This window comes from Falco naumanni, chromosome 14 (assembly GCF_017639655.2).
Source record: "Falco naumanni isolate bFalNau1 chromosome 14, bFalNau1.pat, whole genome shotgun sequence".
Taxonomy (NCBI): Eukaryota; Metazoa; Chordata; class Aves; order Falconiformes; family Falconidae; genus Falco; species Falco naumanni.
In genome coordinates, this window is record NC_054067.1 from 4,314,838 (window position 1) to 4,335,553 (window position 20,716).

Genomic DNA, 20,716 nt, shown 5'->3' on the forward strand with positions numbered 1-20,716 from the left:
AGGACAAACGCAAACATGGTGTAAAGTGATATAATTCCCATTAACTGCTGGGTGACCCAAACTGGCTTCTGCTCTCCTTGTGTCATCTGTATTTCTCTGTCTCCCAAGGGCACTGATGAATAAATATTCTGAGGTGCTTAGATTCTATTGGAATGCAGTCCCATATGCATCCTTTCATGCTAATGTTTTCTTGTGATTCCAAAAGCCAAATGTCTCTGTATACCTATAGACATATATATTTCCACAAAGGCCATTAAACTTCATTTTGCAACATTCCCTTGCTTTGTTCTGTGTTGCTTAGCAGGAACTGTCATTCAAAAGCAGTAAAAGGCCCAGGTGGCACTAATCCATCCTGCTGATAGCAGGGCTCTCGCTGCAAAAGCTGTGTTCAGCTAATGGCAAGAAAAGTTGTGCAGATGACTTAGTAGCAAATGTCATAATCCTGTCATCTGCAGATTCAATTCTAGAAGGCAGAGCCAATGTAGTGGGCTGTGTCCCGTGTGTGGACTGAGATTAGGAGGGGAAGGAGGAGTGAGTTTTGTAACCTGGTTAATGATGTGCAACTGAAATTAGTGCACTGGAGAGGAGCTAGTCAAATACTTGACTCTGCCACCTTCACTGTTCTCCTCAAAACAGTGGTGGACACTTGTGTCAGCAGAGTTGGAATCAAGGCAAAACTTCTCAGAAAACGGTGATCACAGGCTCAGGGTCATTTTCAGCAGCAAAACTCCAAGTTAAATTAACAAGCAGAGAAATGGGCCAGAGACACTAACAAACTATGTATAAAGACACTGCTTTAAACAAATGTGCATGAATCAAATGAATATTCATAGAGAGGTAGCCAGTGAACATACCTTTTCCAGTTGTACTCTTTCTTCCTTTTTTCTTCTTTTGTAGTTTGTGTCTCAAATGGCAAAACATACTCACATGGTGAATCTTGGCATCCTAATCTCCGGGCCTTTGGAATCGTAGAGTGTGTATTGTGCACCTGCAACATCACCAAACAAGAATGTAAGAAAATTCATTGTCCAGAACAATATCCCTGCAAATACCCTCAGAAAGTAGAAGGAAAATGCTGTAAAGTCTGTCCAGGTAAAACAAAGTTGATCGCAGACCACCTTTTTGCTGTGCATGTGAAGGGGCTTGGCTCAAGCCTTCTGGTCATGATAAGATCTGATGAAAGCAGCCAAGAGCTATGCCTGTTGTTCTCATGTGTGTGCAGAGCTCTCCGTGTGAGACAGGCAGAGCTGCCTGGCCAGCCCTGCTGTTCACTGCTGTTCCTCAAATGGCGGGTTGCTGCCTTGGGCACGTATGTTCTGATCAGTCACTGCCTTTCTCTCTACTGTTAGCATGACTTCCTGACACTCATTTCCAAAGAGAATATTACAGAAACATACACAGAAAGTTCATTACTGTCAAAAGACTCTACCATCTTTCCCCCACTGCAGTGCCCACAGAACCTTCAACTCATTTTCTAGCTTGTGAAATTTGCACAGAGATAATATAATTTCTGCTTTTTAAAACGTACCAGAGGGATTCAAAACCCCTGATTATAAATTCACAGGTAACAGTTATGTAACTTAATCCTTAAAATAAGTAATAACTTATCACAAATCTAGCATTGTTTCTGTGCTGCACTAACGAATAAACTTACATAGGTACTACTTATTAAAATCAATGCCTACAACTAGTGAAAAATCTGCTAATATGAATCTGCTGATGGTCTGCCAAACAGCCAGCCATGTTGCACACGATCTAAAGAGTAAAGGGGTGTCCAGTTCCCTTCTGTGCCTTTAGTCTTCTAATCTGGATGGTCCATTTCTGTGTGTGTTTGGTGATGCACTGGGCAGAAATGCTCTATGGAAATGAGTTGTTCAGTCATATCTAGAAATCCTTCATAGAATGCGCACTTCCCATTTTCTCTTGCTAGCCTTGCTTACTGGGAAAAAGCACAATGCAGTGGCAGTAGGCAGGCAGGAGATGTGTGTCTAGATCCTGTTGGATACTTCTGAATCCGAGATCCACAGTTTTTATTGGGCTCATTTGAGATGAGAACAGTCACCAAAGCCTGGCTGACAGACTTCAATAGAAAATTTAATAGCAAAAAGAAAGCTACGGTCTTCTTCTTTGAGATTCTACGTGCCAATTTTTAAGAAAACTGAACCTCTTCCTGCAGTCTGTCTTGTGTGTGTGGAGATGTATTAATTATTAGTTTTTACCACAAACAGCAGTCCCAGTTTCTGAGTTGCATCATCTCTCTTACATGCTTGTCCAACTTCCAACTACCAACAGAATAATTACAATTTCTACTTATATGTTCTACAACTTTAGCAGATGGGCAAGAGATTATGTGCACTGTGGCTAGCCCGGGCTTGTGCTGGTCAGCTGGTTGCTGCCAAGCAAAATGCAAACCTTGGAGGTTCTCTCTGTCCTTTTCCTCCGCAAAGCATTAATTTGGGTCTCTTCATTCTGCCCAACCACCGATTTTCAATTAGTTATTTTATTACCTCTGAGACTTCTACCATTATTTCAAATATGCCTGAAAAGTGGACAACAGGTTCAAAAATTGTGAGGCATTTCACTGACCATGTGGTTTTTACACAGCTCATTTCCTTATGAAACTGGATTATAAAGATGAGTACTGTCTTGCCACCATAGACAGGCCATCAGAACCTAGCAGTACAAAACACTGGGGCTTAGCTGGAGGTGGATTTAAGTGGCCACACAAGTGAAAATTCTACTTTTAAATTAAACTTGCTTGGCTATTGGTGCCAAGTATGTTCTGGAGGACTTGATTACAGCTGCAGTATGTGTTTTGGGCTTTTTTTAAACAGAAGAAGTGCCAAGTCAAGCCTTTGACAACAAAGATTACTTCTGTGGGAAAGAGACATTTCCCGTCTATGAATCCATTTTCACAGAGGAAGGAGAAACCATCAGAAAAATCGCGGTAGAGACTGAAAAGCCACCTCAAATAGAAATACATGTGTGGACAATTAGAAAAGGTGAGTTGAGCAAATTCTTTCTTTCAACAGTGTATCAACTTCCATTAAAATCCCAAGACATTTTACAAATCCAAGTGTCTTGAGACTGCTGTTCTGGCTATTTAGGATATTGGTATTACTGCCACTTCCAACATACTCAAGTTTTGCTGCACAAAAAACATTAATAACACACAAAACTCTAGTTCTGCGAACTCCTGCCTTTCATTTTGAGCAAAAGCCCAATGACAAACAGATTGTAAGTAATACCTGTGTAATTTATTGCGGAGAAAGTGGTAGTAGGGTTTCAACCAAGCACCTGGAGGTTCTTATTTAGGATGGACCAAAAAGCTTTCCAGTGAAATCAGTCTGCCCTATCTGCCTTAGTGCTGCTACACCCATGGTGGTGTAGAATACAGGCAAAAAATGTGTCAAGGATGGAAACAATATCTTTTACTAGACTAACTGGTAAAATTAGAAAAAAAACAGAAAAGCATTCAGAAGCTTAAGTACTTCTGCAAATCCTGAACTTTTAGTATAATAAAAATTATCTTCAGCCTCCTAAAAATCCTCTCTGTTCATCCTCTTTAAGGAAAAAGCATATGATCCTCATAGGAAACCCTTATATAGTGCAGCCCTTTACACAGAAGTGATTCATCTCTAGAATGCACTTTAAAGCACAAAGCCAAGCCCCAAGTGTGAGCAGAAAAGAAAGCACAGAGGATTGGATGGTTAATAACTAATGCATGTGTTCAAGAAGCCACAAAGCCTTGTGATGATTTGATAGCGTGGTTGTCTGCTAGCTAGCAACAGGCAAAATGGCATCTGCCCGCAAAATTATACTGTTTTTCTCCAAAGACACTGGGATTTCGGTTTCTGTTGTAATCTTACTTTATTCATGCTAAGGAAGGGTTCAGTTGTGTTGGAAAAGAATTGGCTAATTCTCACACCCCTCACAAACTCTCCACAATCATAAATCCACACAAGGATTTACAGGGGAGCAGCAAAAAAAAAAAAAAAAAAAGGGGTGGGAAACAGAATAAAAAACAATAGGCTCAAAATCCACGTAATTGGTAAGGATTATTTCACAAGGTGACTTGACATGGCAGTATTTCTACATAAAGGCAGGACAGCAACCCAGGTTTAGAACAACAGGCACATTTCCAGTAATTTGTACTTCTCACTTCTTTGCTGAAGGGATTCTGCGTCACTTCTATATTGAAAAAGTGTCCAAGAGAGAATTTGAAGAACTTCCTTACTTCAAGCAGATAACAAGGACAACACCTAGTAAGTAAAATTCTGACCTTTTCAAGTTTCTATTCTCTTTGTAATCATAGCCTTGAAAAACATTTTTTTACTCAACACAGATGTACTAATTTTCCTCCAGTACATGGCTTCAATATTTTATAAGTTTAGATTTAAATAATCAGGTGATAGCAATTTAAAATATAGACACACAGAACAGTAGTTCATGTCCATGCTGTCCTGCTCTCCTGTATTTTGATAAAATACAATATAGGCTGTTTTCTGTCTATACTGCCCTAAATCTGAAATACAACTGAGATGAGCACAGCAGCAGGATTTGGATTTAAGTAACGTGTCAAGTTACCCCAATTTTTTAGAAAGTCATTTAGAAGGGAAAAGATTCAGAGGTGATTAAAGGAGTTCTTCTACATACATGTAGGTTATATTTGAAAGAAGCCTTTCCTATGTTCTTAACAATTTCTTCGTTATTAAAATCTGCCTTTTGAAAGGATATGTAATTCTTTAATCAATCCTGATTCAATTTCTTTTTTTTTTTTTTTATTTCATCCAGCTTGGGATATGACACTTAATTTGATAGTTGAATTAAGGTATAGACATTTTTAGCTCCCAGTTCTTTTGCGTTACAAGTTGGCATTTTTTTCCTGAGGTCTCTAAGCAGGCAAGGAAGTATTTATCCCAGGAATAATATATTCTTGATAATACAGACCTAGTGAGAAGCAGACACCTTTTCATATAAAAAGTTTCCTAATTTTTATGCTGTCAGCCTTCTGTAAGCTTGTCTTTGTTATCTATAATACAGTATTCTAGTTATCAGGACAGTGGGCATTTCTATTAACATTATAAAAAATGTATGGAAATATTAATATCCAACAGACACAGTTTGTATTACACACAGGTAGGCTGAGTTCCCAGTGCATGAGACACTTAGACTTGTTTCCCAACTTTTAAATACTTTGGTTTACCATCAGAGTTAAATTTTCACGTCACTCTGTCATAAGAGTATCCAACGTCATAAACAGTTGAATAAATAGGCTCAACTTACAGTACTACTTAATCAAAGAAAGGAATAATATTCTGGTCCTTGTTTCTTATTTTCAACAAAGTTATTCTGCATGGAATATGTTATGTGATTATAAGATACTTTGAATATTTTCCATGGGAGGATTGGATATTCTGTCTTTGACCATTGTGAATCAGTTGGTCTGGAGAGTGCTTGTAAATGTCTTCACAGTTCCCTATGCTCTTTTCTAAGTCAGTATCTGTCTCCTTTGTATTTTTGTTTTCAGGCCAGTGGAAAATATTTAGCGAGGGAGAAGCTCAGATCAGCCAAATGTGTGAAAGCAGAGTGTGCAGGACTGAGCTCGAGGATTTGGTAAAGGTTTTGTACCTTGAAAAGTCTGAAAAGGGTCACTGTTAAGGGAGACAGCACTGGAGGGAAAAACACAAGAAAACTTATGAAAACTTGGATCTGCAGCTGGACTGCAGGCTTATTTTGCTTAAGTCAACAGTTGCCCTAAAAACCAAAACTATAATGCAGTAATTATTCACATCATGCACAGCAAATTTGCTGCTTTATGTGTAGTGGTCTGTGTCAACCGTTCAAATATCTCCTCCAAAAGACTAGGAGGCTCTGTATTACTGGTGGGGGAAGGAGAAAGAAAGACTGTACTTTCATTTCTTTACAAGTTAAAAAGAGAAAACAGAACATTTTTATTATTATTATTTGGCAAGTTATTCAAACTAATGAAAAGAAGGACACCTAATAAATGTGCAGGAGCTATGGAGAGCATTATTTCCTGTGCTGAATTTATACCATTTCTGGTGTTGAAATGACTCATGGATTTTTTTTAGTAGTGGAGGAAAAATACAAGTGATACAATACTTATGTTGGAGACATAAAAACCATTTTTAAACTAACAAACTGTTAAGCAGCCTGCCTTTGGGATGATGTCTTGTAGTTAAGCAAACTGAGTCCATAAACTGAACAGCAGGTGTTAGTGGCAATCACTGTATTTTTGTAGCAATTTGAGCAAATGTTCGCTTTTAAGTGGTTTTCACTGTTTCCTCCATCCACTTCTCTAAAAAATGTGAAGTGTTAGCTCCCTATCACAGCGCTAATAACTTCATTCTTCTGGGTCCTATTAACACATGTTCTTGGCTGATAAACTGCCTTCTAAAGTGATGTGGCAGAAGGTGGTGAAGTACTTGTAGTACTTTCAAAACACCTAGAGGGTTAAACCTCCCGATTAATAACTCCTTAAAAGTTGTGACAGTACTTAATTTATTTGTTCTGATTTCTAACAAACCTAATCTGCATTTCTCTGAGGGTGACCTCTCGGTTCTCACACTTCAAGACAGTTCTCTCCCATGACAAACACTGAACAGCTACAGCAGGCCTTCAGAACACACCAGCTCTGTGAAAACTGTTCTTTGTGAAAAACAAATCTGAGAGATTCTGCTAAATTTAGTATAGCCTGTCTACAGTGTGTTTAAGAAAGGTGGCTCTCATCTGCAGAAAAAGTATAAGTATACTTTAAAAAATGTTTTCTCTGAAGAGTCACCAAAATACTGCACTGCCTCCGTGGCTGTGATGTTGGATTAAATCCCAAGAAGCAAGTGACTCTGCCTGATTTTGCTCCCATTTTCTACTCCACAAGCAGACAGGAATACTGCTGTTCAAACACAGGCTAGGAAACAAAGCTTTATGGAAATGGCCTGAGCCAGGGGCTGGGTTTTCACGGGGAGTGAAATCAACAGTGACAGCAAGGATTTTGGGGTTTGTCACCCTGCCAGTGACAGCACTGCAGGGCGTCCCCATTTCTAAAGGGATGAAGGTGTGGGACAGCTCAATGCTGAATGCCCATTTCAGGCAGAGCTTCACCATCCTGGGGGGAACCTTGTCTTGAGCAGCAACCCCTGGCAGCCCCCCTCTGCAGCGCAGGCCCCAGGGCCAGCCTCCTCCCTGCTGCTCAGGCCCTGGTGCGTGCTGCAGGGCCCAGGCCTGCAACAGGGCCCCTCAGCAAGGAGGAGCGAGCGAGGAAGAACAGGCATGAAGGTGCAGGAAAGACCGAGGGGAATTAGGAGAATACATACAGGGTGCTCTCAGGTCCTCAGTGATCCTGCCTGTATATAATGATGACCCCGCCGTCCCAAGGCCTGGACAGAGAGCAGATAATGTTTAGGAATGCTTCCCTCTCTACCAAGCACTCAACATGGACCACTGTCTAACAGGAAAACACACTAAAAAGGGAGCTCCTCCAGCAGCTGCTGGATTTACAAGAACAAAATACTCTCACCTGGTATCAGTAAGAGCCACCGGAGTCTCCTTCCAAGCCTCCACAGCCACAGGGAAATCCTCTGTGGGCCCCCCATGGCTGCAGCTCCTGTCAGGCGAGCCAGCTCCCCAGGGTCCCCCCAAGGCGGCAGGGGTTCCCCGCTCCCCAGCCCGGGGTGCGGCGGGGCCGTTCCTCACAGGTTTCCCCTCAGCCCCGGGTGCCCTTCCCTCAGCGCCTTCCCCGAGGCACCACCAGCCCGGCAGGGCCCCGGCGCTGGGGCTGCTGGAACCGGCTGGAACCGGCCGTGCCTGGCATGGGGCGGCCCCTCCGCTCCCCTCAGAGGGGCCTGGCACCTGACGGCGCTGACACCACACTATAGCACAGCGCCTTAACCAGCACCGGGCCGTTACAAGTCCTGTGTCACTGTTCCTTAACAGCCGAGCTGAGCGAACTGTCCCAGCACCTTGCCAGGGCCCTGGCCTGTCCTGTGCGTGGCTGGGCTGCAGCTGCCCGGCCTGGGGCCCCAAGGCCTCGCGGCCCTACAAGTTACTGCCGCGTGTCCTTGCACGCCACAGTTTGGCATCGGTGACACCCATGGCATGTGGCACCTACTGGGTTGAAATGCGCTGCAGAAGTGCAAGATTTTATTATAAATCTTCTAACAAGTAACGAATTAACCTTATCAATCCTTTGGGGAAGGCATTGGAAGGAAGAGGTTCTGAGGAACTGTAGCAATGTGGTGGGAAGACCAGCGATTGATTTCTCACCTCACAGGCATCGTCTGTTTGTAGCAGTAGCTGGTGAAAACAGACTAAGTGGAAAGTGTACAGCGTTTGTAATTTTTTTTAAGGCGGTGGCAGCAACCTGCTTTTTGTATTTGTGACAGGACAGGTGGAATCCAGATTGTGTATTTATTTTATAATAAACACTTTTTAAGAAAAACAAAAAAAAAAGAATTCATAAGCACCATTTAGTAAAATGCAGTGTTGCATTTTTCCAGTTTCTGGTCACTTAAGACAACAAAGTACACAATGTCATGTTTGTCATTCTCTTCATGGGATGTATGTCTGTTACGGTACTTATTTATGTACTTGTTGTATCACTTTGACCTGGTTTGATAAATTAATAAACTCTGAAGTTGATAATAAACGCAGACGTTTCGTGCCTGATGCCGTTTGGTGAAGCTGTTTGCCTTCAGCTCCCTGTTGGCAGTCTGGCAGCCCGCACCAGCGCCCTGTGAGAGCTGCCTGCTGCAGGATCAGGCACTGAGCTGTGGAAGAGGCAGATTCAAGGCTCAAACTGCTGCACAAGGGTGCAAAGAAAGGCTTCAGCACTCACCCGCATCCTTAGAGCTTTAAGTGTGAGGTTGAACCATGTGGACTTAAGCAGTGCACCTCAGATACCAGTTTATCAAAAACCTAGGAGATACACAAAGGTTATGAGCAGTTCTGACCTACTGTCGCTTACAGCTGGGCCTGAGAAGCTCTGGAGGACACACATGGGAATCCCAGTGAACTCAGCAGGATCACGTGGCCCTCCACAGACAAGTTTTCTTCAATTAATTAATTGTTGCAACATGCTGCAGTGGTTAATCCATAGGGTTGGTAATGCTGCTCCCATTTAAGTCAGTTTCAGACCAAGGCAGTGAAAGCTTGCCATAACTCAGCATCCATGGGGTTGACGCTGAGCTCTGACTGCTCTCTACATCTGAAAATCAGACACATAAACTTGCAGCAGGACAGCTTTGTCCCCAGTGCTGCAGTAGTTCATTCTTTTGGGTCTTCTCTCAGGAATGTCTTCTGTGGAATTTTGCAAACCGACTTACACTAGCACTCACCCAAGCTAAATTGAAAAACTACAGAAATTATCACAACCTGGGTAGCATGAACATACAGATTAGAAGGCTCAGCAGGATGCTCAAACTACCAGTTTATTTAAATTGTTTAATCTCAGGAGCCACAACTGTTTGCTTTCAGGACTGGTTAATACAGCAAAAATGGTATGCGAGGAGATATATAGATTTTCTGCCCAGAGATATGTTTGACCTTTGGGAAATACCCAATTTAATTCAGCTTTCACCTACCCAGCATGATTAATTTTGAAAATCAAACCATTGACATCCATATGTGGAAACCAACTAAAGAAGAAATCAAGCATTGACAACTGAGAGAACAGTAAAGGACATAGTGCTTTCTAGGCAATACATATTCTGAAGCTCAAAATAATTGGGGAAATGTTGATGGAATCAGTCTGTGCTAATTACTAAAAAGAGATGGTCTTCAGAAACATAAGGAAAAGCGTAAAACAGTAACACACACAGCTAGCAGGGTAACTAAAATGGAGAGTATCGGCCTTGGGAAAGATGATTGTTCAAAGTGGTACCGCAGTATATCACTTTGAACCAGTAAGTACAACAAATCTGAAATTCAAGATGTCTCTGGAAATTCTTAATGAAATTAATTTTTGCTATTTCATCACAACCTGCATATTCATCTTGGCCACATTTTTATTTTAGCAAGGCGTCTGTTACAGGAATCCCTTCCACGAGGACACGCGCTAGGCATGCATACCTGCTCTGCTCTCCTCCTGTACCAGCCCCCTTCTCCAAGCATAACTAAGCGAGGGGCATTAGCCTTCCTAGCAATTGCAGACTGGAAGTCACCGACAGTCAGGGTTGCACAGCTGCATCTCCATGGAATGTATTCTCTTGATTTCATAACTTACAAATGCTTTTTAGCAGCACACTAAATCTTATTCCTCACTTCACTCCTATTCCTCTCTCACGTAACACAAATCACCCCTGACTCCACACGACTCCGCAGGCCGGGAGGGGTGGGGTACTGAGAGGAGAGCCCTGTTCACTGCTATGTTCTTCTGAAATTACTTTTTAATATATGCACACAAGTTCAAGAGAAAGAATGTGTCAGCCTAACACTCTCATCTTCATACACTGTTCATTAAAAAAAAAAAGGTCAAACCATTTCACAATTCAGATGATGAATACTTCCAAAATAATTGATAGCACATGAAGTATTTGCGTAATATTGGTGTGCTCTGGTGCCTATTGTGTTATCCATCTAAGATAAAAGCCAAGATTTTGGAGATTTATTGTGGGAGGGGTGAAAATTGACAAAGTTAATCCTTATTTCCATTTATTGCTTTTGTTTGGGGTTTGAAAAATGTCTTCATCTTCTGATCTGAGGTTTTGGACTGTTTTACTTCTTGTGTAAAGTATGTCTGCAACTGCATGCGTATATGAGTATGAACCCACAACCCTGCCCTTCTCACATAGCACCAACCCAACTGTGAGCAAGAATGCAAAGCATCCAAAGCAAAAACAAATAATTGATTTTAACCGGCAAAACAGTTTTTAATGTAGACGCACCGGATGACAGTTCAGCATGTTTAGAAAAGGCAGCGAGCCTGGTTTCACTACCACTCAAAGTGAAAACTCCCAATCTGTCCTCAAATGACCTCAGCTCAAGAGACAGAGATAATACATCACACTACACTTTAGGTGTAGCTAACTACTTCTCAAACAGCACCCATTCTTGCCTTGATTGATCTCTCCATCGAGATCAATTCTGTCCCCTATAGATTTACTTCTCCTGTTTCTCTCTCCTTTGTGTGTTTGTTTCAGGATGCCAACACCACAAAATCAGAAGTGTTAAGGCCACGATAAATTAAAACTGCATTCTATTCACACTGAAGTAAATAGTGAAACTCCCAATCTCTTTAAGAACGAGTCCCTGGAGAACTCATACTGATACATAGTGTCTCTGCATTAAACACATTTTAGCGTGCTCTATTATTTAGTGTGTACCAAAGGTACATTTTATACTTTTCACAGACAGATCCCCAGCCACTTAATGTTCATTAGCCAACACCGTTACTCCAGCCCGTTCTGCCCCAGATCAGTTCTTCCCTTTGCCAACAGCCAGGATGAGACAATGAATTCGAGTCCTAATCTTAGAGGCATAAATAGGAGTCAAGTGATGCTTAATGATTATGAATTGGGGTATTTTTGTTCCACATTTCTAGATGGGAAGATTCAGACTTCCTCATTAAAACATTTAGCTCAAAATTAATATAGTATTTATTTTCATTTCCTGTGCTAAAGTGTTGTGCAGCATGGCTAGGTTGTATTTTGTTAAATATGCAGTTTGAGGTAGCTGCAGTTCAGCAGAGACTGAAATAGTTGCTAAATAAACTTTTTGTGGTGTACTCAGGATGAAATGGGAAATGCTGTAGAAGCATCAAACGAGAAAAGTGAGTTCTTCAGCCATTTTTTTCATTAGTGAAATGAAAAGACATTATGTATGAGTATTTATAGTTACAGCTGTATAACTATGTCAAACTAATAAGCAACAGTCACCAACTAATCAATCTTCACAAAGTTCTTCCTAGAAAAAGGAAGATTTGAGTGTAAATATGGTTATTTTGTTAACAAAAAAAATATTCTTAGAGACACATGTACAGCTCCAAGTGAGGATATGTTCCAGAAAATTGTGTTTTGGTATCTAAGATCATGGTTTCAGTTCTGTGCTATTAGAAAATACTTCCTTGCTTTGAATGTCATATTATATATTCACATAAGCTAAGTCCTACAGAATTTTTGGGTTTAGATCTAGCCAGACAGTGGCATCCTTTCAAAAATGATCCGATGACAGCATTAAAAAACATAAGAGGATGTTTACTATCAGAACTGATTACCCACCAGATTTAACTTTGCCATTTACATTAAGGCAAACTGGTTGTAAAATCATGTAACCAAATCCTAGCAGTAGCCCTTCTCACTCACTTCACACTATGTAAATTACTATAAACAAGTCTAAATTAAAATTAAAAAAAGAAGTTATTTTGAACTTCAGCAAATGTGCTAAATTTCTGGAAACAAAAAAGCTGCTGCTATAGTATTTGAAAGACTTTTAAGTTTATAAATTGTGGATTGTTTTCACAAGTGAGAGGAAAAAAATGCAGACCTACTTATGAATTCAAAGAACATTCAGCCTAGAGTCTTTTGTATTTTTCAATTATAAATAACTGGAAGATTGAATTGATATTAATGGTCAAAGCATACAGAGATTTAAGAACTTGAAACAGCTTTTCCCATCCTGATTTTTCTTCTTAACTCAAAGCCAGACATCTTTTAGAGAACTTTGCACTGATGAGTCCCTGCTGAAGAGACTGGGCTCTTCCCATGACATCAGCCTGTAAGAAGCTCCCATTTTCTTTATAGTTAGCATGTGCTGGGAATTATGTCCATGATGAGATCACTCTTATTAAGACAAAGCTATCATAACTACCATGCTCATAATGATCACAGCTCATATTAATACATAGAGTGCCTAAGAAAATGTAGTAACTAACTTACTTTTCAAGCAAGAAGTTAAGTAAACCCTAGAGAAACTGAGAGGCAGAGAAACTCTTGACAACTGCAAAACTGCATTTGAATACTAAATGTTGAAAATTGGAGCTCTTTTTCCTGGCGTCTCCACCTAGTAGTATATTTCTAAGAGACATTTTATCTTCTTGTCTGATTATTGAAAGGAGCATTTGCTAGACCAGTACCTCTAGAATGAAGCTCCAGCAAAATCAATCTTCTGGGAGATTCTTGAAGCCAAGAATCCAGTAACAGCCAAATGGCCTTCTCCAGATACTTGATAACACAGCTCAAATGTACCAGAAACTCACTGCCTGCCACTGTGTCCTTAAAATACATTTCCCCATAGATCTATGTAATAGTCATGATAAACTCTGCAGGTTTTCGTGAAACTCAGTAGAAAAAGATACATCAAGTAGGATTTAAAAGGAAATTATCAATTCAAACTATGTATATCAGTCTGTTTGCACATTAGAGGGACATCTGACATGACAGAGGAACGAGCACTTCAATCTGGACAGAAAGCACAAGAGAAAAATTAGGAAAATTATGACACTGTCCGTTTTAAGTGTAAGGAGAAAGATTTTTCTCATCTTCACATTTTCTTTTTAAATTGCAGTTTCAGAACCGTTGCAAACCATTCATTGCTACTGCTGCTGAACAACCTGTGAAATCTTAATAGATTTCCAAACAGAGGTTCCCAGGGGACTGCTTAGCTCAGAGGATTAGTAGAGTGGAGTGGTTGTCACTTCGAGTTCTGCTTCAGGGCAACGGGATGAACCCAGCAGACCAGCTTTTATTTCCATCTCAGAAAACACGTCCAGAAACCTTGCTTGTAAATAAAGATTGCTCTGGTCTAATACATGAAAGGTAGTCAAAGTGAACCCCAGCATGTCTTCTGGGGCTGCCTTAATCAGCCAACCTATCTTAAAGCCACTGCTACTCGTCTATAATATGTCACTTAACATACATTAACAAAAAATGGTCAAAAATATAGACTTCTCCTTTGTATCAAAATAACCTGATTTCTGTCAAGTGCCTCCTCTCTACCAGCACCTTTCCATTCCTAGAGCTAAGGACACCTTCTTGTACCTGTTCTGCTCTGAAAAAAAATCTGGTAAAACAAGATTTTGTGACCAAGAAAAAAGCAGTAGAGCCAAAAACTGCTTCCTAAGAACTCTTGGTGTCCTAGTTGGGAGAAACTCCATACAATTCCAGCTCTGCTACCCTGGAAATCAAAACAGATACTGGCCTATTTCTGCAAAAACTTGTGAAAAGCCAGTCTGCCCCTGCCAACAGCATAAGTGTTATTTTCACTAACTGCCAACTGAGAGAATATCCCAAAAGAAAGTTGGTGATTGGGCTTGGAATGGAATGATGTAATGTTTGACAATAAGCTTTTGACTTAAAATAAGTAGTTCAAGAAGTTGAAAGTGCATTTAATTAAAATATTTTATAGATCAAAGGCGTTTCCTTTCTGACAAAGCTTCAGGTGCTACATAATCATAAAAGTTTCATTTTAAAGGTTGACTACTGCATAGGAGATGGCAAAATCAGGGAGGAAATGAGAAAATTTGACATAACTCCTTCAAAATCAGCCTTTAAGTAAGTTAAAATAGGCTGATGTGCTTTTTTTTTTTTTTTTTTTTTTACATCTTAAACGTTGCCCTATAAGCTAACTACTTTGGATATGCCTGTATCTCTTTTCTCCATTATAAAATACCATTAACTCTTCACTGGAAACACATAATCTTCCACTATCTTACATAAAAATTACTTTTTCCAAAATAATAACAAATAAAATAGGGTGAAAGCAATCTTACGGCAGTGATGAAACTCCTGTATGAAGTGAATAGGTAATCTCTGTGCCAATGCAGTCTATTTAATCACAGCCTAACATTTTAATTATGTATATAGCTAAGCAGACTTGCTTGCATTGGCTTAATTATTCTGCATGATAATATGAACAAAGGGCCTCTGTTAAAGTAATCAACAAAAATTTTAGCTGGCTGAGTTTCCTCAAATGTTCCAAGAGCAATGAAAGTTCTGATCATTAAGCATTTACTGCCCTTGAGAGCTATTTTAAACCTGCTCGCTTCATATCACAGCTGGTCCTTTGAGTAGCCTCAAATTCTTTTTATCCGAAAGCCCTAGTAAGGCAGAACAAAAGAATGTTTCTTGTTTGGAGTGAGCTGTCTGTGTCATCTGTGTGATGTTCACTAGCAGGAGATGTCTATCTTAATGAGCTTTTGGCCAGGAACTGCGCTGGCACTTTCTAACTTTTGTCCAGTTCACAGGACTCCTGATGCAGGGCGCACTGGATGTGTCAGAATTGTAAATGAGCCCCAGCAACTGCACATTGCATAAGGATCCCACAACAACAATTAAGCAATAGTCTTTGCTGTTGTGGGCCTCTCCGGCCAGATAATTGACCACGACGGGACATATGCAGAGAACCCACGCTGAAGGTGAGGACACATAACAGAAGTGAAGGTTCATTATCTTGCAATGAAAGGGAAGTTAGCACCAATGGGAATTGGGTTTTAAAGAACTAAAGCTTTTACTTTCTTGAGGCGTTTACCATTAATTTCTCCTTTGCCAAACAGAAGCCAAGTGTTTTGAAATACGCTCCATTTTAGTGGGCTCTGGGAATCAAATCAGTGGTAGCCATGTAAACACTCCAAACCTACCCACAAGTATGGCAGAAGACAGTCCAAGAATGCCAGAAAGTTGTGCATCTTTATCAAAAAGCTAAATGCTCTGTCACTGTACAAGCTTTCTATGTAAAATCTGGAAGGTTGGCAAGAAAACCAACAACCAACACATTACAATAAGAGAGGATCTCCCTGGTACCCTGCAAGAGTTGAAGTCCAAGTACTTTATGATCCCACTTCCCTCTGTAAGTCTCCCTCATCAGATCATGTTTCCCATTACGCACAACCTACTCTCACCGAGATGACGTGCCACAAGAGCACCTGCTCCTTGCTGTATCTGGAGAGATACAGCTCATACACCCCACCAAGGGGAACAGGAACGGGGGGAAGATAGCTACAGGAGTCATCCAATATCATAGTAGGCATACACATAATTTCTATGTTGAGTCGTTGTTCAAATATTCATTTTCTCAATGAAAAAGGAACCTTCCTAATTTCTTCCTTACCAAAATATGCCAAAATGTTGTTGATAAACTCAGCAAGAAAGAATCCAGGAAGTTGTAAAAACCTGTTAATTTATTATATGAGAGGCAGATTTACTGGGGGGAGGGGGGAGTAGGGAGTTCTACTGTACTTGAATCCATGTGCCTGAGCAGAAGCTGTAGCATAGCACTATATCATCCCGATGTCACCACCACACCTAATTCAATTTCATGTACAGCATATATCAATGTGATATTCCTCCTGTTCAGTACAGTCTTCGCTCCTGAAGCTGCACTCGTTTTGCACTCTGCCTTCTGCTTCTGGCTCTGCCCAGCTGTCTCAGCCCCATACCATTCACCCCAACTCTGTTCCCTGCCCCTATCACTCCTGCTAACAGGCCTTACCGTATTCTTTAGGCTTGTCAGTCGTCCTTGCCTTTCAGTTCCTCTGCCCTTCAGACTGCAAAGCACATTCCTTTTCAAACATCTGATGCAGTTGATAATATCTGTGAAAAGGCAGTGGTGACAGATGATCATTTTGAATAAACTTGTGCCAAAAAGAAAGAGCGTAACTACAAGGAGAAAGGGCAGTGTCACACTGTACACCGGGGGAAGTGGGAAAGCACTAGTCCCGTTAGCATATCCTGCTAGTCAGGAAAGTGCCTCTAGGTGACAGTTACATTGTCAACACACCATATCATTAAAAAGGCAATAATAAATATGCATTTTTCAATTCACACTCATTAACAGAGTCAAAGCCACTCTGGAACTGACTATTCCCAGGATCTTATGCCCTTTATCTATATTCTAGTTCAGTCCCTGAACCTTCTCCCTTACCTCATCTGCATTTTTTGTCATTATTTTCTCTTTCCACAAATTCAATTAGTTTTGGCCACCAACTCAAAAATGCTAAAGGCAACTGGAGAACAGTGGGATTTTTCTGTCATCTTATTGGCAAGGGTTACTGTTTAAAAGTTAGCCTGAAGAATAAAAGGAGAAATAAAACGAGGCAAAACAATGACTGAAACTCCTACAATGCACCTGTGGGTTTAGAGTGGGTATTTGTGAGTGGTTAGTCTGCTTTCCTCAAATCTATACTTCTGAGGCATAGAGATTCCCTCCTGATAGGGGATGGTAAGAAGGAAGGAAGCAAAGGAGGGCAGGAAAGAGAACTTTTGCAGTTGTGCAGATGGCAAACATGAGGAAAGGACCTATAATGGAAAAGAAAGGATGAAGAAACCACTACACCAGTCTTGTCTTGTGTCTTGCTGAGCAACTCCAGTGGATTGACTTTGCAAATTTTTAAGCAGTTTCCTGTGCAGCACTTCATTGTTTGTTTGCATGCAAGCCTTTCTGCTGTGGTCTTGGCTTCCACATTTGGCATACTTCCTCTGTAGGGTGAACCTTATTTCCAGACATACTTCCCACACCACAACCATTAGAGTGGACTATGAAATATTCACAGCCACATGCCTGGTCACAGCACAAAAACGATTCCCTTAAATTGTTCACAAATGTCAATATATAGGGCATAGTAATGGCATGATGCCCTTGGGGAAAAGGGCAGATAGCAGATCTGCCAGTCCTACCTATAAGAGCTACACTGGGCCAAACCCCAGCTTTTCCAGCTCGAGTTTCACTGCCATCAAGCAGATCACCCCCAGCACATGCTCAAACGAGCAAACAAGACATCTCAAACTTCATTGTGGTCTCACTCCAAAAATGCAAATCCCAGAATTTAGCTGGATCATCGGATTTCATTTTTGGGGGTCTGAAGATATCTACAAAGCTCTGGGAAGATCAGAATCTCACCAGAAACTGCATGGAGAAATATTTTCTTATTTTGTACATTTCTCTGGCCTGCAAATTCCAAAAACTGTGGCTAACACAAGAGTTTTCTCATTAAGTAATTCTTAATCAATTCACATTCATTTATTAATTCTGCCATCTGAAAATATAGCTCTGTATTAGATATGTTCTGATCTTCATTTGGAACCATTTATAGAATCAATATGTTTGATTTGGGGGAAAAACAATACCAATTCTCTGTAGCATGGATTTGCCTCAATACACAGCAAAAGTTGGCAAGAGGTTCCCCAGGAAAACAGGTACGGATGTGCTGTGAGCATGCCACTTCATTAAGGTCAGAAAGTTACCACCAGGAACCAGCTACACCCCAAGATCTTAACAAATCCTTGCTGTTCTCCTTCTTTGAGCTAGTGAATAGCAGTAAATTCAAAACTGGTTAAAAAAAAAATCTCTTCTGCCAGCAGTCTTTGAAAACACTGCTGCAGGAGCCCACACACAGGAGTCCAGAGTGTTAAAAATAGATTAGAAATTCCTGGGAATATGAAAATCAATAATTAAAACCCTTATCATTTCACTTTTATAATGGGACAGCAAGAAAAGAGCAAACCAGAACTGATTTCTGGCAGTATGCAGTGTTAGCATTCTGGCATCATTTTCCATACACACAGATCTACCAAAATAGAAACAACAACCATTAAAACAGTTTTAAAAAAATAAACTTGCTTTCACTAGAGATAATAACAGTTCTCCCCACCCTGAAAAAACATCCTTTTATTTGTCAAGTCAGGAAAAAAGGTCATGACAGTTTTCATAAAATTTGGACAGTTTTCAGCCAGCTCTAACAACAATGACAAACGACAGCTGACAGACTTAAAGCCAATGTAGGAGGGAGGGAGAGCTCTGCACTGTGAGGGATTCATACTTTCCTGTATTTCATTTCTGTCTTATTTCTATTTTATGTGTTTAGAAAAGAATTTATACACATAGATGTCCAGGCCTAAATTTATGCCTGTTTTCAGGCAAGTTATACCTTTGTCCCTCCTGCATGCCTTTCCAGTTCTTTCTTATTAACTCCTGTCTATCTGAGTTAATTTCTGAAAAATTTCCCAACTACAGTTTTCTGATAAGGAGGGGAAAAAAAAAAAAAAAAAAGTCTGTGAAAAATATTACATTCATCCTGCTTTTTTCCACTTAGCTTCCATTTCCAAATGTGCTGATATCAGCTGGGATAGAGTTAATTTCCTTTACAGTAGCCAGTATGGGGCTATGGTTGGGATTTGTGCTGGAAACAGTGCTGATAATGCAGAGATGTTTTAGTTATTGCTTACACAGCGCCAAGGCCTTTTCTGTTCCTCACCCCTCCACCCGCGAGTGGGCTGGGGGGGCACGAGGAGCTGGGAGGGGGCACAGCCGGGACAGCCGAGCCCACTGGCCCAGGGGTTGTCCCACACCGTATGGACCCTGCTCAGCAATAAACCTGGGGGGGGGAGGTTGGAGGGGGGGGCACTGCTTAGGGACTGGCTGGGCATCAGTCTGTTGGTAGCGAGCAATTGTTTTTATTTGCATCACTCATCTTTCTTGGGGTTTATTTTTCTCTCTGTTTTCTTCCTTTTCCTTACAATTATTTATTGTTGTTGTGGTTATTTATTAAACTGGTTTTATCTCAGCCCATGAGTTTCCTCACTTTTACACTTCCGATTCCCTCCCCCATTCTACTGGCTCTCTCTTTATTTTACATGAAGAAAAAATAAAGAATGGTAGTGAAAGCACAAAAGGGGAAGAAGCAGGTCTGTCTCCAATTTCCTACTGCAAATGCTCCTCGGCCCCTTCCTGTACAAAGCTGGCATCTTACAGCTAAAGGTGCAGCACCCAGACCTATCACTACCTATGTGCCAGATTTTCTTAAGTCCCTGCTAGATTATTTGTGGCATCCAACTTGCATCAGTTACAAAAGTGCTAACTTTCAAAAACTTATATATCCATAGAGACTGTAAAGCCGAGTACCAAAAATTACCCATCCTTTGATCAGGATGTCTTACTAACTGTTAGACAGTCAATAAAGATTCTCTTCCCTGAATATAAAATACTGTGAATCTTTATTTACAATAGAAAACCAAAACCTATATTAGGGTCAAAATATATCTTGCCTTGGTTTTGTTTCTTGGCATATATATTCTGGAGTTGCTGTCTTGCTCTAGGAACAGCATCTCAGAGTACCCCAGGCCACACCTACAATGAACAAACATATAAGTAAATGGACAGATATGGCACATAGTCAATGTATGTTATCACCCTTACGTCATCACGGTCAGTTCTAAGAGCATTTTCCATCCCCAGGTAATCTGCCTCTCACTGAAAAGACTAAGTAGGACAGTTGTGTTGATGCTGTGTGGCCAAGTCCCACCAGTGAACCAAGTGTGGTCCAAGATGACTTGAACTGCCTTCTTGTGCATAGTGCTTACAGCCAAAAGCAAGCTGGGCAGCACTGACCCACAAGAGCCAAGTGCCAAGGAAGCCAACCATATTCTGAGGGTTTGAACACACATCCCAGTGCAAAATCTAGTCTCTTCTGATGCAACACGTTGAGTAACGCAAGAGAGAAACATTGCCTGCTACGTACAGGCTCCAAGCAGCATCCTATCTAGCAAAATGGGTATTCAGGGCTGCCAGATGTCCCCATGGTGGCTATACGCTGCTTAGTTCTCTTATGGACTGTTGGATTAGCTGCAGCAGTGAGATTCTACCAGCAATTTTCTCCTAAGTGAGTAAAGACCTTCACCAAGGATGGTTAGATCCACTCTGTCCCAGCATTAACAAAGCACAAGAGAAGAGTAAGTCAAGACAACGTTTGCAGGGAGGTTGAGCTACA

At 40.9% G+C, this 20,716-nt stretch overlaps 1 protein-coding gene and 1 long non-coding RNA gene across 2 annotated transcripts in view; one reads left to right on the plus strand and one right to left on the minus strand.

Moving 5' to 3' along the window:
- CHRDL1 (chordin like 1) overlaps nt 1–8,668 on the plus strand; it is a 45,329-nt gene extending 36,661 nt beyond the window's left edge. The window contains exons 9-12 of the mRNA XM_040614726.1: nt 898–1,092; nt 2,835–3,002; nt 4,176–4,265; nt 5,531–8,668. Coding sequence (XP_040470660.1) covers nt 898–1,092; nt 2,835–3,002; nt 4,176–4,265; nt 5,531–5,661 — 584 coding nt within the window. The 3' untranslated portion in view covers nt 5,662–8,668. The remainder of the gene's footprint in view (nt 1–897; nt 1,093–2,834; nt 3,003–4,175; nt 4,266–5,530) is intronic.
- Nucleotides 900–17,817, minus strand: LOC121097595. Its single transcript, XR_005831012.1, has 3 exons — nt 17,285–17,817; nt 16,444–16,544; nt 900–988 (listed from the first exon to the last, which is right to left on the minus strand). It is a non-coding gene; the product is annotated as an uncharacterized LOC121097595 (long non-coding RNA).
- Between the last annotated feature and the right edge of the window lie 2,899 nt (nt 17,818–20,716).